We start from the raw sequence: 14,375 nt of genomic DNA on the forward strand, positions 1-14,375 counted from the left end.
AATATAAAAAGAGCAGGTTCTTTGAAAGAATAAACAAGATTGACAAAGTTGGCAAGACTTACAAAGAAAAAAATAGAGAAAACTCTAATAAAGCAAATCAAACATTAAAGATACCAGAAACATGGGAGATTACAAGAGAAAAAAGAAAAAATGCTACACATAATTAAACATCATGACCCTAAACACAATGCAAAAAAGCCTTCTGAAATCCTGTGTTCATTACAGTAATATTCACAATAGCCAAAAGTTTGAAAAAATCCAAGTACTTGAGAACAGAAGAGTGGATAAAGAAATAGTGGTATATTTATGCAATGAAATACTCTGCAGCACTTAGGAAAAAATAAAGTCATGAAATTTGCTCATAAATAGATAGATATGGAGAGTGTAATGCTTAGCATAATTGTCAGTGATATATTTTCAATTTTTCTTTATGATTCATTATTTTGGGGGAGGGAATTAGTTCAAAACTGGCTCTGCTCAGGGGATACACTGCCCTCAGTGCTCAACAGGGTTCATTTCTGATGGCACTTGAGGACTATATGCAATGCTGAGAATAAAACCAGGGTTAGATAAGGGGAACATCTTAATATCTGTACTATCTCTTTTGCTCTTGAATTATTCTATACCACATTCTGCATAAGTTTAATTTTCATTATTTTTGTCTTTGATTTCTAGATGTATTCCACTATAGTCAACAAACAAATTACATATAATTTCAGTATTATATTTTTATTAATACTTGTTTTATATCAGCCTGTGATTACTTGCACTTCAAGTGATAATACTGTGTATTTATCTGTGCTATCTCTATTATTCCACTTCCCCTAATCATGCTAATCAAATGCCCTATATCTCTGCTGAAATAATTTTATCTTTTGTTCTATTTGTTACTATAATATGTAATAATTTCAACAGCCTTGTGATTTTGAATATTACTACTATACATTTAATAAAATTTTATATATCTTAACCTGTTTTATTTAGTGAACATGATATTTGACTATGTAAGCCTTTAGCACTATTCATTGAATACCTAGTCCAGTGTTTATTAATGATATGTAATGTACTGAAAGGTTGGAATAAGAGAATCAATGTTTATATTTAATTTCATATTTCAAAGCATTATATCCTAAGTCATATTATTAAATTATATTAATAATATATAAATATATTATATCAATATATTGTATTATATATAAAATATATTAAAATATATTATATTTTATTAGTTCAGTTTTATATTAGTTACATGTAGGCAGAGTGAATTGTGCTCTAATTTGCTGTTGTTGTTTTTGTGTCACAACTGGCAGTGCTCAGGGGTTATTACTGGCTCTGTGCTCAGAAATCACTCCTGACAGGCAGAGAGGACCATATGGGATGCTGGGATTCAAACCACAGTCTGTCCTGGATAGGCTGCTTGCTAGCTCTGTGCTATCTCTTCAGTCCCTCTAATGTACTATTTTGTTTGTTTGTTTTTGGACTACACCTGGTGACGCTCAGGGGTTACTCCTGGCTATGCGCCCAGAAATTGCTCCTAACTTGGGGGATCATATGGGGCGCTGGCGATAAAACTGAGGTTCGTCCTGGGTCAGCTGCATGCAAGGAAAATGGCTACCGCTGTGCTATTGCTCAGGCCTCAAACGTACTTTTGATAATAAACATTAGAAAGTAGGAAGGATGGGGCCGGGCGGTGGCGCTGGAGGTAAGGTAAGCCTTACCTGCGCTAGCCTAGGAGACGGACCGCGGTTCGATCCCCCGGCGTCCCATATGGTCCCCCAAGCCAGGAGCGACTTCTGAGCGCATAGCCAGGAGTAACCCCTGAGCGTCACCGGGTGTGGCCCAAAAACCAAAAAAAAAAAAAAAAAAAAAAAAAAGAAAGTAGGAAGGAAGTCCAAACAAATGATCCTGCAGTCATTTTCCCAAAATATTAAAGTAGTGGCCTATTCAGCTTTTCAAACTTTCACACTGAGGGATTTTTTTTTTTAGTCTATCTAGGACATGTCTTTCCAGCTATATTGATAAGTAATGTGGCTTTAAATATGACATTGACAAACTTCCTTGTGAAAAATAAGCACAATCCTAGAAATTTATAAAGTACATTGCTATTGTGGCTTGGGTGATAGCACAACAGGTAGGGCCTTGCATGGGGCCAGCACGGGTTTGATCCCTGGCATGCTATATGATCCACGAACTTGCCAGGAGTGATTTCTGAGCACAGAGCAAGGAATAACCCATGAAAACTGTCAGATTTGTCCCCCAACAATTTTTTTGCTATTCTTTGATTTTATTCATATTAGTGGTTCCAAATCAGAATTGAGTTCACAAACTACTTGGAAGTTTTAGAATAATTGGTCTGCAAATGCAGATATGTTAATGCACGTTACCAGTTTTCAGACATCTTTGCTTTTTTTAAATACCAAATTAAGTGTGATGTTTATCTTTAGTTGAAAATTACTAATTATGGGGCCAGAGAGATAGCATGGAGATAAGGCCTTTGCTTTCATGCAGAAGGTCAATGGTTCAAATTCTGGCATTCCCACCAGCAGTGAATAAGAGTTCCTTTCTCTCCACATTCCCACCAGCACTGCTTGTTCTCATTCTTTGTGATGTGCGCCAATCTCTGTGGTGTGAGATGCTACCTCATAGTTGTTTTGATTTGCATCTCCCTGATGATTAGTGATATAGAGAATTTTTTATGTGTCTTTTGGCCATTTGTATTTCTTCTTTATCAAAATGTCTGTTCATTTCTTCTCCCCATTTTTGATGGGATTAGATTTTTTTCTTGTAAAGTTCTGTCATTGCCTTTATATTTTGGATATTAGCCCCTTATCTGTTGGGATTGGGTGAATAGTTTCTCCCACTCAGTGGGTGGCTTTTGTATCCTGGACACTATTTCCTTTGAGTTGCAGAAGCTTTTCAGCTTAATATATTCCCATATGTTTTCTCTGCTTCCACTCATTTGGAGAGTTCTGTTTCCTCCTTAAAGATGCCTTCAGTCTCAATGTCATAGTATTGTAATAGAGACCCTCAGATCAGTGGAATAGACTCAGAGAATGTTCCCCAGATATACAATCACCTAATTTTTGAATAAAGGAGCAAGAAATCCTAAAAGGAACAAGGAAATCCTCTTCACCAGGAGGTGTTGGCACAACTTGTTAGCCACTTGCAAAAAAGGGAACTCAGACACTCAGATAACACCATGTATGAAGGTAAAATCCAAATGGATTAAAGACCTTGATATCAGATCTGAAACCATAAGGTAAATGTCCATTTTCTTAATAAAAATATTTTATTTTCCTCTTTGTAGGAAGTTAAAAACTCAATGAAAATATTTTCTGATATAACTCAGACATTTTTAGTTTTATTAATATTAAGAAAATATGGAATTTTTGCTAATCTAGATTTTCCCCAGTAAGTTAATGAGATACTTTTTCAATATACTCTCTTATATAATCAAATACTATATTTTATATAACTTAATTATTATAGAGGTTAGTGATACTACAGCGAATAGGGCTCTTTCCTTGTACAAGTTCCCCTTGAGAACCTCCAGGTGTACTTTTGAGTGCAAAATCAGGAATAATCATCATCACTAGGTGTGCCTTAATATATATATATATATATACTTATGTAATAGTTTTAGTTCATATTTATACATTTTTGTTTGATACATTTCAAAAATAGATTTTGTTCTCCATAGCTTGAATTTTGAAGGGAAATAATATGAATTATATTTAGACAGTCTTCAAAAATGTAAAAATGTCAGTGCTAATATGGGTAATACATTATGTTGACTTTTTGGTATCTTTACTGTTATAATTCTATATATTGAAAATTAAGTTAAATTATTTTCTTCTTTTAACAGACTTGATGGAATCATCAGAACATATGACTATCCCACATCAAGTAAGCAATTATTCTCTCTTTTAAAATTTTATTGAGGATATATTTTAAAAGCATTTAAGGAGAAATATCTAATGTGTTCCATAAATGATATAAAACATAAAATGTCTTATAATTTTTATTGAAGAAAGGTATATTTATGTACATGTCTGTCTATGTTTTTACATATGTGTCCTGTGAATGGTGATGGAGGGTAACTGGCACATTGATGGTAATTGTGCTTTAGTACCCTGAACCTCTAAAACTTATTAATATTTTCATTTTGGGGAGTATCATGTCTCACTCTTCTTAGGTTTATTTCTGGCTCTAACTGAGGGAATGTGGCTATCAGGGCTTGAGATACCATATGTAGTACTAGTGATTGACCCCAGTCTACCAATTTGGAACACAAGTGCCTTTCCTACCCTATTATAGCTCTGGTCCCAATATTTGGACTCCATTATGCTAACGTTACCTCAATACTGTAGAAACAAACATAAAGAAATATCAAGATCCAAAAATTATTTCTACTTTTTTACATATTTGTAATAGTGATTTTTAAGGAAATATATAAGATTTTTCTCTTAATGTGAATTCTGTAATAAATTTTGCTGTTTTGAAACCCCAACGTTTCTAGTTTTTCCCCTCGTTTTAGGAGACTGTATGCTCTCTATACCATGTGTCACCCTCCATATTTGTCTAAATTTTGTTTAGTAAAATAATTTTGCTTCACCAAAAATAAAGAAATAAAAATAAAATCTACTACTTCAAAACCCTAAGTAGGAAAATATAATATTATGTAGGTGGAAAGATTACAGTGTACAGTCCATTTGTTGAGCACCTGCGACTTTGTGAAAATTATCTTTCATATATTATATTGTACTCTTCCTTATAGTAGTATAATTTTTGAAGTAAAAATGTTTTGTTTGAAGGTATTGGGATAGGAGAGGGACAAGAAAAGAAAGAGGGAAAGAGTATCTAGTAACATGCTCAAGAGAGAGTAAGGGCTTCTACAAAGATAGAAAGAACCCTGGTACAGAACCCAACATGAAAGTAGGTAAATTCCATATCATGCGGGCAACACATGCTCAGGTACCGTGTGTACCTCTTTTGGTTTAAATGAACATGTGTGCAGGTATACATGGGTGTACCTCTTTTGGTCTAAATGGAACTTTCTAGGGTTTGCCCAACCTGCCCCCTGTGGGATTTCGACTCTCTTAAGAGCACTGTGTGGCACCACTGATTTTTTAATTACTGATTTTTAAATTAATGTCTTTATTTAAACACCTTGATTACAAAGATGATTGTGGTTGGGCTTCAATCATGTAAAGAACACCCCCCTTCACCAGAATTGCGTGCAGGTAGGGTGTTTGCCTTGCATGCAGGACAGTGGTTCAAATCCTGGCATCCCATAATAAAAAGAGTACTGTGTGGCCTTCAGGGGTTGTTGATTGTCTTCTTTGATATTCCTTTATTCCTTCTGGAGCTTCTACTAGGAGGGGATTCCATTTTCTCCGGGTCTATAGTGACTCTAGGTGAGAGTGTCCTATCAGGGAAGTAACTACCCCTCAAATTCCTGCCTCTTGCTTTTATTAAATCTCAAGAATTAATTGCCTGAGAGGGGCACTTCCCTACTAGCTGTCCTGCTTAATACCTTTCACTTTACATGGACCTGCCTCTTAAACATGAGAAAGCTATGCTCAAAGGTGGAAAAGTCATTGATTCTATTCTTCACATGCCCACAGACCTGGTGGCCCTCTCTGTCTTAGGCATCTTTCTGAAATTAAAGCACCAGAAATTCAGGTCCTCAGGTTCAGCTTTCAGAAGGGTAACTAGACTAGCATGAGTGATGAAAGGTGTCTGAAAGGTGGCAGGATAGAAGAGGCAGAGGCAGAGATGTATTTGACCAACGGGGTCTTTTTGGGGGGAGCACTCCTAGATGAGGTTTGACAGTCTCCTCAGTTTCCAGGATATCACCCTACCAGAGTAGCACTGTCCAACAGCCTATACTAGAATTATACAACTTGCATCTTTTTAGAAAGTAGTATAATTTTTACATATTGGTTTTACTTAATTCCTCCTTGAATATAAATTAAGTCACTAATATTTGATTAAGTAAATTTATTCAGGTGCTAATTATCTGTTTCTGAATCTCACTTGGAGTATTAAACAATTTGAGCTAATTATTTAGTTTCCCATGCTGCTTTATTTTTTCCATATATATAGACAATTATTATTAATATGATTTAATTTAATGTATTTAAAAATTGCACATATATATCACAATAAATGTGCTAGCAATTGCAACTGTTCTAACTATTACAATTACCTGTCCATATAAAAACTATTTCATTTTTTTGTTTTGTTATGTTTTTTTGGGCCACACCCATTTGACGCTCAGGGGTTACTCCTGGCTAAGCGCTCAAAAACTGCCCCTGGCTTGGGGGGACTATATGGGACACCAGGGGATTGAACCACGGTCCTTCCTTAGCTAGCGCTTGCAAGGCAGACACTTTACCTCTAGCGCCACCTCACCGGCCCCGTATTTCAATTTTTTAATGTAACTATTACATCTTTTATCAATCTTCCCATCTAAAAGACGACTATCCTGATTGGCCACACAATTTAAAATTTTAATATAATTTATGTAAAATTTGATTACTCTGGTCACTCTATTCTGGATGTCTAAAATATTTGCATTTCTTTATTTATATCAGTTTTCTAAAAGAAAAATTAATTTTGTCCAAATCCAAAAACCACAAAAACAAAAAAATGTACAGAGACTAAAATTTTTTGTCTTTTGACCTTTGATTATTTTTATTTTAGTCATCATTTAGCTACTTAGCCATTAAGCTGTTGTTCATAAAAATATTTTTAATATAGGGGCTGGAGTGGTGGTGCAGAGAGGTAAAGCATCTGCCTTGCTGGTACTAGCCTGTGACTCCACCCTGGGTTTAGGTGTATCTACCTGAGACCCGCCCATTCCTGGGAGGGCTCTTGGGAAGCAGATATTACGTGTAACCTTACCTGCAAGACTCCTCCCATCCTGGGAGTTGTCTTGGGAAGGTTAGATAAGGCCTTTGACTAAGGGATAGTGTCTTTATGGTCTTTGGCCAGGATGGAGAGGAATTAGCATTTACCTGGATGGAGAGCTATGGCTGAGGGAGAAGCAAGAATGCAGGGCTGAATGCATAATGGTTAGCAGCCACATATGTTGCTAAATAAAGATGTTATCTCTCTGGAAGCCTGCCTGTGAGTTCAATACCCATCGCTTTCCTGGACCTAGTCCTGCCAGTTAATGGGGGATGGAGTCACGTGGCCGGGGCCTAAAAACAAAGATCTCCATCCACCATCCAAGCCCATCCCAAGGGCTGTTTTTTACACTAGCCTAGGACAGACTGCAGTTTGACCCCCCAGCATCCCACATGGTCCTCTAAGCCAGGAGCGATTTCTGAGCACATAGCCAGGAATAATCCCTTAGTGTCACTGGGTGTGGTCCCCCAAAATGTTTTTTTAATATTGACAATGTAAATTTTGGGGTTTGTTGGATCACATCCAGTGGTTCTGCTTGGGGAATGCATGTGATGGCCACAAGCAAGGCAAGTATATAAAATTAAAAATAATGGCAAGGCAAGAAGATAAAATTAAAAATAATACAATTAAATAATGAAATTAGCTTTTTATTCCTTAATTATTATGAAAAAAACTACAAAGTCCAGAGGCTAAGCTATATTTGAGATACAACTTAGGTTTAACAATACATTATTTACTCAATATTTTATTGTTTTGAAAAGCTGACAACTCTAAATTGCTTGTTGTTTTTTCTTATTTTAGTCAATGAATCAAAGGAAAAAGTATGGAATCAAGAATACTTTGCTTTGACATTTCCCAAGACACCTCAGCCTGGTATGAAAAAAAGATCAAAACCTTCAGAATTAAAAAGAACAGTTCCTGTAAGTATTTAGAATATCATTTAAAATGATCTAAAATGATTATGCTATGTGAAGTATAAAATAGCCACACTGCATGTCTTACTAATTATTGGAAGAAGAATTTTATTACTGTAGTCAAGTTAACATGGTTACAATAGCATTGATATTTATATTTTTTTTCTTTTTTTTAAATTTTTTCTAAATGTTACTTCCCCTAACTCCAATCCAAGTGCCCAACGTATTCCACAAATCTTTTTATGCTACTTCTAATCCTTCTCCTTATTCCCCACCTTCTCCACCACTGCTAGGTTATATATGTATTATAATAAATATCAATGCTTTGTTATTTTCTAATGATTTCTCTTGTTTTAAAGCAAACATTTTATATTTATATTCTTTGCATTATAGATATTCTCCATATGTTTCAAATTACTTGGTTCTTTGTTTCAGATGCATTATTCATCCAATAAGCTAATAAAAATTAAAAAATCTAATATTAAATCTAATAAAATATCTCACAAAATATTTACTAGCTGCAAAGCATTTAAATTTTGAATCATGGATCTAGAGCAATAGCACAGCGGTAGGGTGTTTGCCTTGCACACAGCCAATCAAGGACGAACAGTGGTTCGAATCCCGGCATCCCTAAGCCAGGAGAGATTTCTGAGCTCATAGTCAGGAGTAACCCTTAGTGTCACTGGGTGTGGCCCCAAAAAAACAAAGAAAAATTGAATCATATTATTTATAAAATAAAAATGACATACATTTTAAGCTTAGGAAAAATCCCATCTATACTAATGAGGATTTAGGGTCTATTTTCTTCTATATTAATAGTTATCATAAAGCAAAGTAGTTTTTATTAAATGAAACATGCTTCAAAAGATGAGGGAAGATAAAGATAGAAAAATGTGTTTTATAAAGAGAATATGGCTTCTCCTGAGTGGAAAAGCATATAAAATTACTTAGAGACAAGCAAGTCAAATACAAGTAAAAGGGAGAACATTGGTTTTAAGAGCCAGATCTCCAAATTCTTTAATATAACATACAGTGTGATATTACAAGGTTGCTTACAGATACTCCTTTTGAAAAATAAAAGATACACTATTAATTACAAAATTAGTAATTAATTACAAAAATTAGTCACATAAGTTGTATTCTTTTTTGTGACAGAAACATCATTTTAAAAGCATTTCTTCAAAGTCTTTTTTAATCCCTAGTGATCCAAATTTACAGCTTTTTTCATGATATTCCTTTAATTCTTAATGAATATATAACAAATGAGTGATACAGCTACTGAACAGTTGAAGTAATGTGATGGGAAAATGTTGCCTTCTGTAACAGCCAGATTTAAAAATATTTAGGTGAAACTTTTGAAAAGATTCTAACACATATAATGTAGAGCACTTGTTTTATTTTATTTTATTGTGTTTCACAGAACTTAAGAATCAGATTCTCATTCTCTCAATTTGATCATATATTTAAAATATATGAATTGAAATTATTATAGTCCTGATATATTACAAGAATTGGTATGGTACTATTTAAAGATATTCTGTTATTTCTATATTTACTTGATGTTAATGGTATAGAAACTTGCCCCAAAATCTAGAAGTAGATATTCTTTTAATAATGTGTATGTGTACTTTTAGTAATGTGTATGGATTCTTAAACTTCATGAATTATTTGGGGCATGATTTTTAATATCTATAATTAAGAAGCCCCTCATTTTCATATGCCATCTTATTTCCAATGCAGTACTGATTATAAACACATTATTAAAATTAAATTAAAATATTATTTAAGTTTTAAGATTGCTAGTGAAAATACAAATTATTTTCAAAACTCAATATTAAAATATTTTTTAAATAGTGCTTAGCTACAATACTTATATAGTTGTAAAATACTTACAGAGAAATGAAAACATAAAAACAGAAGACATTAAAAAACCAGCTCGACTATGGATAAGGCATCTTTTGAGAAGAATCCAGAGATCATCTCTTAATTTAACTGTCAGGAGTCGGGGTCTATTTAGATATCTTCATATTCCCTCAATTTATCCTAAGAAGAATAAATCAAACAAGTCCAAAGGTGAAAAGCAAGCTACTTTGAAGAAGTATTTCAAAAAAATTACAAGCCTTCATGAACCAACTATCAAATCTAAAATTGCAGTAAATGATGATAAACCAAAAATTGTGAATGAATCGGATAAAACACTAGCAGTTTTATCACTTGAAGTTGAACTATCTAATAACTCAAAGTCCAAATTAGAAACAAATTCAGAATCCAAATACATGGATTTAGTCTCAATGAAGGATATCCAAAAACCTGGGCAGAATTCAATAGGATCTAACGAAATGAATACTGAATTCATATTTACAAAAGACTCTAAGACTGATGCCAACTCAGAAAATTGCTCAACATGTTTTAGAATTAATTTGTTACCTTATGAGTATTACTGTGCTCAGTCCATGACAGCTGACTTATCTTTAATGAATTACTCACAGAATAATTCAAAAAAACGTCCAAAGAAAGATGCTAAGGAAGTTGATAAAAACAGTTCTGATGATGAATCTTCATCTTCAAGTGATGGCAAAAAAGATACAAAGAAAGAAAAAAATCTAGCCAAGAAAGATAACAAGAAGAAGGATGCAAAGAAGTCTACTGTGTCTAGTGATGCTGAATCTGTAGATTCAAAGGATGCAAAGAAAGAGAGAAAGAAAGAAAAGAAACCTGACAAGAAAGGTAAGAAGGAAGCAAAGGACATTGGATCTACTGATGCTGAATCTGTAGATTCAAAGGATGCAAAGAAAGAGAGAAAGAAAGAAAAGAAACCTGACAAGAAAGATAACAAGAAGGAAGCAAAGGACATTGGATCTACTGATGCTGAATCTGTAGATTCAAAGGATGCAAAGAAAGAGAGAAAGAAAGAAAAGAAACCTGACAAGAAAGATAACAAGAAGGAAGCAAAGGACATTGGATCTACTGATGCTGAATCTGTAGATTCAAAGGATGCAAAGAAAGAGAGAAAGAAAGAAAAGAAACCTGACAAGAAAGATAACAAGAAGGAAGCAAAGGACATTGGATCTACTGATGCTGAATCTTTTTCTGAATTAGAAGAAAAGAAAGATAAAAAAGATTTAAGGGTTAAGAAAGACCCAAAGCAAGATGAGGAGGAAATAGATATCAAGACGGATCCTGCATCTACTGATGCTGATTCTGAATCTGAATCGAAGTTGAAAAAAGAAAAAAATGATGAGAATATAGGATCAAAAAGAAAAGAAAAGAAGCCTGCAATGAAGTACGAAGACTCTACTGAAACTGAATCTGATACGGAGGGTGCCAAAAGTCTTCCAAAAAGGTCTGATATGGTCAAAAGTTCAGAAACTGAATCTGAATCAGAAACTGAATCTGAATCAGAAACTGAATCTGAATCAGAAACCAAATCTGAATCAGAAACTGAATCTGAAGATTCTCTAGATATACCTCCTTCTAAAAAACGAGTTGAACCAGTCACATCTATAGACTCAAAGGAGGAAGTACCAGAACTAAAAAAAGAACGCAAAAAGTTACCCAAAAGGGTGACATTTGACAAAGAAGCAAAAACTAGTTCATTTAAAGCAAGACCACGACTTTCTTGTGAGTCTCCCCTGACATCACCTAAGGTCAAACCTCGCTGTAAGCCGCTGCTTCCTATTCTCAAACCAAGATATGCTCCTTTGGTATGTAAACACTTGTTTTGTGCTTTGAGAACAATGCATTGTTAATTCCATATTTAATTTTTTTATTTTAATGTCACTGAATTGTTTTCTTGTAAAATATTGGTCAATTTTGACTCACATATCAAAACTAAATATTAGAAATGTGTTCAAAAGAATTGCAAAATAAATGTCAGAAGTTAAGGACTGCATTTAGTCTTAAGAGAAGTATATAAAGGGAAACAAATTTTAAAAGGTATGGCACAGTTCTCTAAGAATCAATGAAAATTAAAATTGACTAAAATTTTGTGTGGCAGATATGAATTTGAAGATTACTTTAGAAGTTGTTGGATATAGTAAAGGCAACTAAAACTTAGAGTAGGTTTGAAATATAACATTCAAAAGCATATTCTATCCATATATAAACAAACGCTGATTAGTTATTATCATTTTTATTGGCCTACTATTATTGTATTTTCTCCCAACAGGCTTATATTCCTCTATTCTGGTTGGAATTTTCCTACATGTTACATTAATTTTTGCTATCATTGATTTATAATAAGATTTTGTGTCTTATTTTTTATAGTTTCTGTAATACAGAATTTCCTTTCACTTCTATAAAAATTATCTCAGGGAAATTTTTATTCTAATACTCAAAAAGTCAGCTTTTAGACTACATTAATATATTATCTCCTTATTAAGAACTGCTTGCTATATTGGGGCCAGAGACATAGCATGGAGGTAAGGCATTTGCCTTTTATGCAGAAGGTCATTGGTTCAAATCCCAGCAGCCCATATAGTCCCCCCAGCCTGCCAGGAGCAATTTCTGAGTGTGGAGCCAGGAGTATCCCCTGAGTGCTGCTGGGTGTGACTCAAAAACCAAAAAAAAAAAAAAAAAAAGAACTGCTATAGAAGTGGTCAACAATATTTACAACATATTAAAATATATTGTTGGGTGGTTATGAACTGCTTTTCAAACAGCAGTACCACAATGTTAACAAAAATAAACAAAATATAAGAATAAAAGTGGGGCCGGAGATATAGCATGGAGGTAAGGCATTCACCTCTTATGCAGAAGGTCAGTGGTTCAAATCCCCGTGTCCCATATAGTCCCCTGAGCCTGCCAGGAGCAATTTCTGAGTGTAGAGCCAGGAGTAACCCCTGAGCACTGCTGGGTGTGACAACCCCCCCAAAAAAAACAAGAATAAAAGTAAAGGCCATAGATTAGTTTGAACTTTAAACAGTTTGAATCTATTCACAGTGTCTTGAAAATATTCCAGTATTCAGAGATACTATCCAGTTACATTTATCCATCTTTGCATTTTATCAAAACTTCTCAAGATTACTAAATACCATTTTGTTACCATCCCACAACTTATTTTTCTCAGGGTCAGTTTTTACAACACAAATTTAAAGTTAACTCTCTCCTTTCAGCAACACATATTTTTGGCTTCTATAACTTTATTTTCATATTTTATTCAATTAGTAATTTTCACCCTGGCTCAGGGGACCATATGGGACATCAGGGATCGAACCTAGGTCCATCCTGGGTCAGCTGAGTGCAAGGCAAACACCTTGCCACTGTACTATCACTCGAGCCCCTAACCTGAGTTATTTTCATCATCTTTTGTTTTCCTGAATTTTCTTGTACTTCGTCTTTGATCCCATTGTTTCTGTGTTCAGCATCTGTTACTCTAATTTTCTTAACAAATATTTAACTTCTGACATTTTTATTTATATTTATATCATTTTTGCTGTCATACAGCCTATGTTTTATTAGCAGTACATTCCATTGTTTCTTTTTTTAGCTTCTGGGCCACACCCGGGTTTGCTCAGGGGTTACTCAAGGCTCTGCAATCAGAAATCATTCCTAGCAGGCTTGGGGAATTATATGGGATGCCAGGAATTGAACCCAGGTCTATCTCGGGTCAGCAGCATGCAAGGCAAACACCCTAACCACTGTGCTATCTCTCAGGCCCCACATTCCATTGTTTCTTTAAGCTTGTTGAGCACCCTGAGCAATTCCAAACTGAGATCCATTTCATAGTTATTTAGGTATTAAGACTGATTGGGTCTGAAGGATTTCAGTCTTCACCCAAAAGGCATGGTGGTAATTTTTGCTGCTCCACCATGGTTCCTTTTGTAGCCTAACGTGCTTCTTCCCTATGTCACTGTCAGTTCTTGAAATGACAGCGAGGCTGCAGGGGAGTTTATGTGGGTGAAAGATTACCTAGTGGTCACATAAACCCCCAGGGTGGGTGGGTCATAGTTTTTTATTTTGTTCAGCCCACATCCTTTGTGTCATGCAGATTTTTACCCAGATCACCTGGGTGTTGTCTGTACCTGAACAGGCAGAATAGCATTCATTCATAAGCACAGTATATCCTCCACTCAGGATCCAAGTCCCTTGGTAGATCAACCTTGCAGGGTAGGCCAAAATTTGTTATGTCGCATGGACTGCAGCCCCCACTATACACAGATCTCCTACTTCAGAACCCCTCCTTATCACACTCTGAACTCAATTTTGTCAACTACTTTTCCCTTTGTGCCTTTGTTTCTATTACTGTGAGGAAGATTATATTATTACTTCACTCAACATATCTTCTACTTCTATCCATGTTGCTGAAAAATGCAGAACTTTGTTCTTTTTTATAGCTGCACAGTATTTCTCAACTTGATTCATCTGTTGTTAGCCACTTGTGTTAGTTCCATATCCATATCTTAACTGTTTGTTGTACTAAGTGCAGTACTGAGCATACGTGTGTATATATATATTTTCTTTTTTACTATTAATATCTTTATTTAAACATCTTGATTACAAATATGGCTGTGATTAGGTTTCTGTTATGTAAAGAACACCCCTTTC

General features: G+C 34.7%; 2 protein-coding genes across 2 annotated transcripts in view; both read left to right on the forward strand.

The window, feature by feature from the left end:
* The window catches only part of PCDH11X (protocadherin 11 X-linked), a 1,221,358-nt gene that overhangs the window by 39,628 nt on the left and 1,167,355 nt on the right, over positions 1-14,375 (forward strand). The window lies entirely within an intron of this gene.
* The window catches only part of CYLC1 (cylicin 1), a 50,336-nt gene continuing 39,160 nt past the window's right edge, over positions 3,200-14,375 (forward strand). Inside the window, exons 1-4 of the mRNA XM_049766918.1 lie at positions 3,200-3,209; positions 7,717-7,835; positions 9,878-11,046; positions 11,173-11,533. Coding sequence (XP_049622875.1) covers positions 3,200-3,209; positions 7,717-7,835; positions 9,878-11,046; positions 11,173-11,533 — 1,659 coding nt within the window. The remainder of the gene's footprint in view (positions 3,210-7,716; positions 7,836-9,877; positions 11,047-11,172; positions 11,534-14,375) is intronic.

This window comes from Suncus etruscus, chromosome X (assembly GCF_024139225.1).
Source record: "Suncus etruscus isolate mSunEtr1 chromosome X, mSunEtr1.pri.cur, whole genome shotgun sequence".
Classification (NCBI taxonomy): Eukaryota; Metazoa; Chordata; class Mammalia; order Eulipotyphla; family Soricidae; genus Suncus; species Suncus etruscus.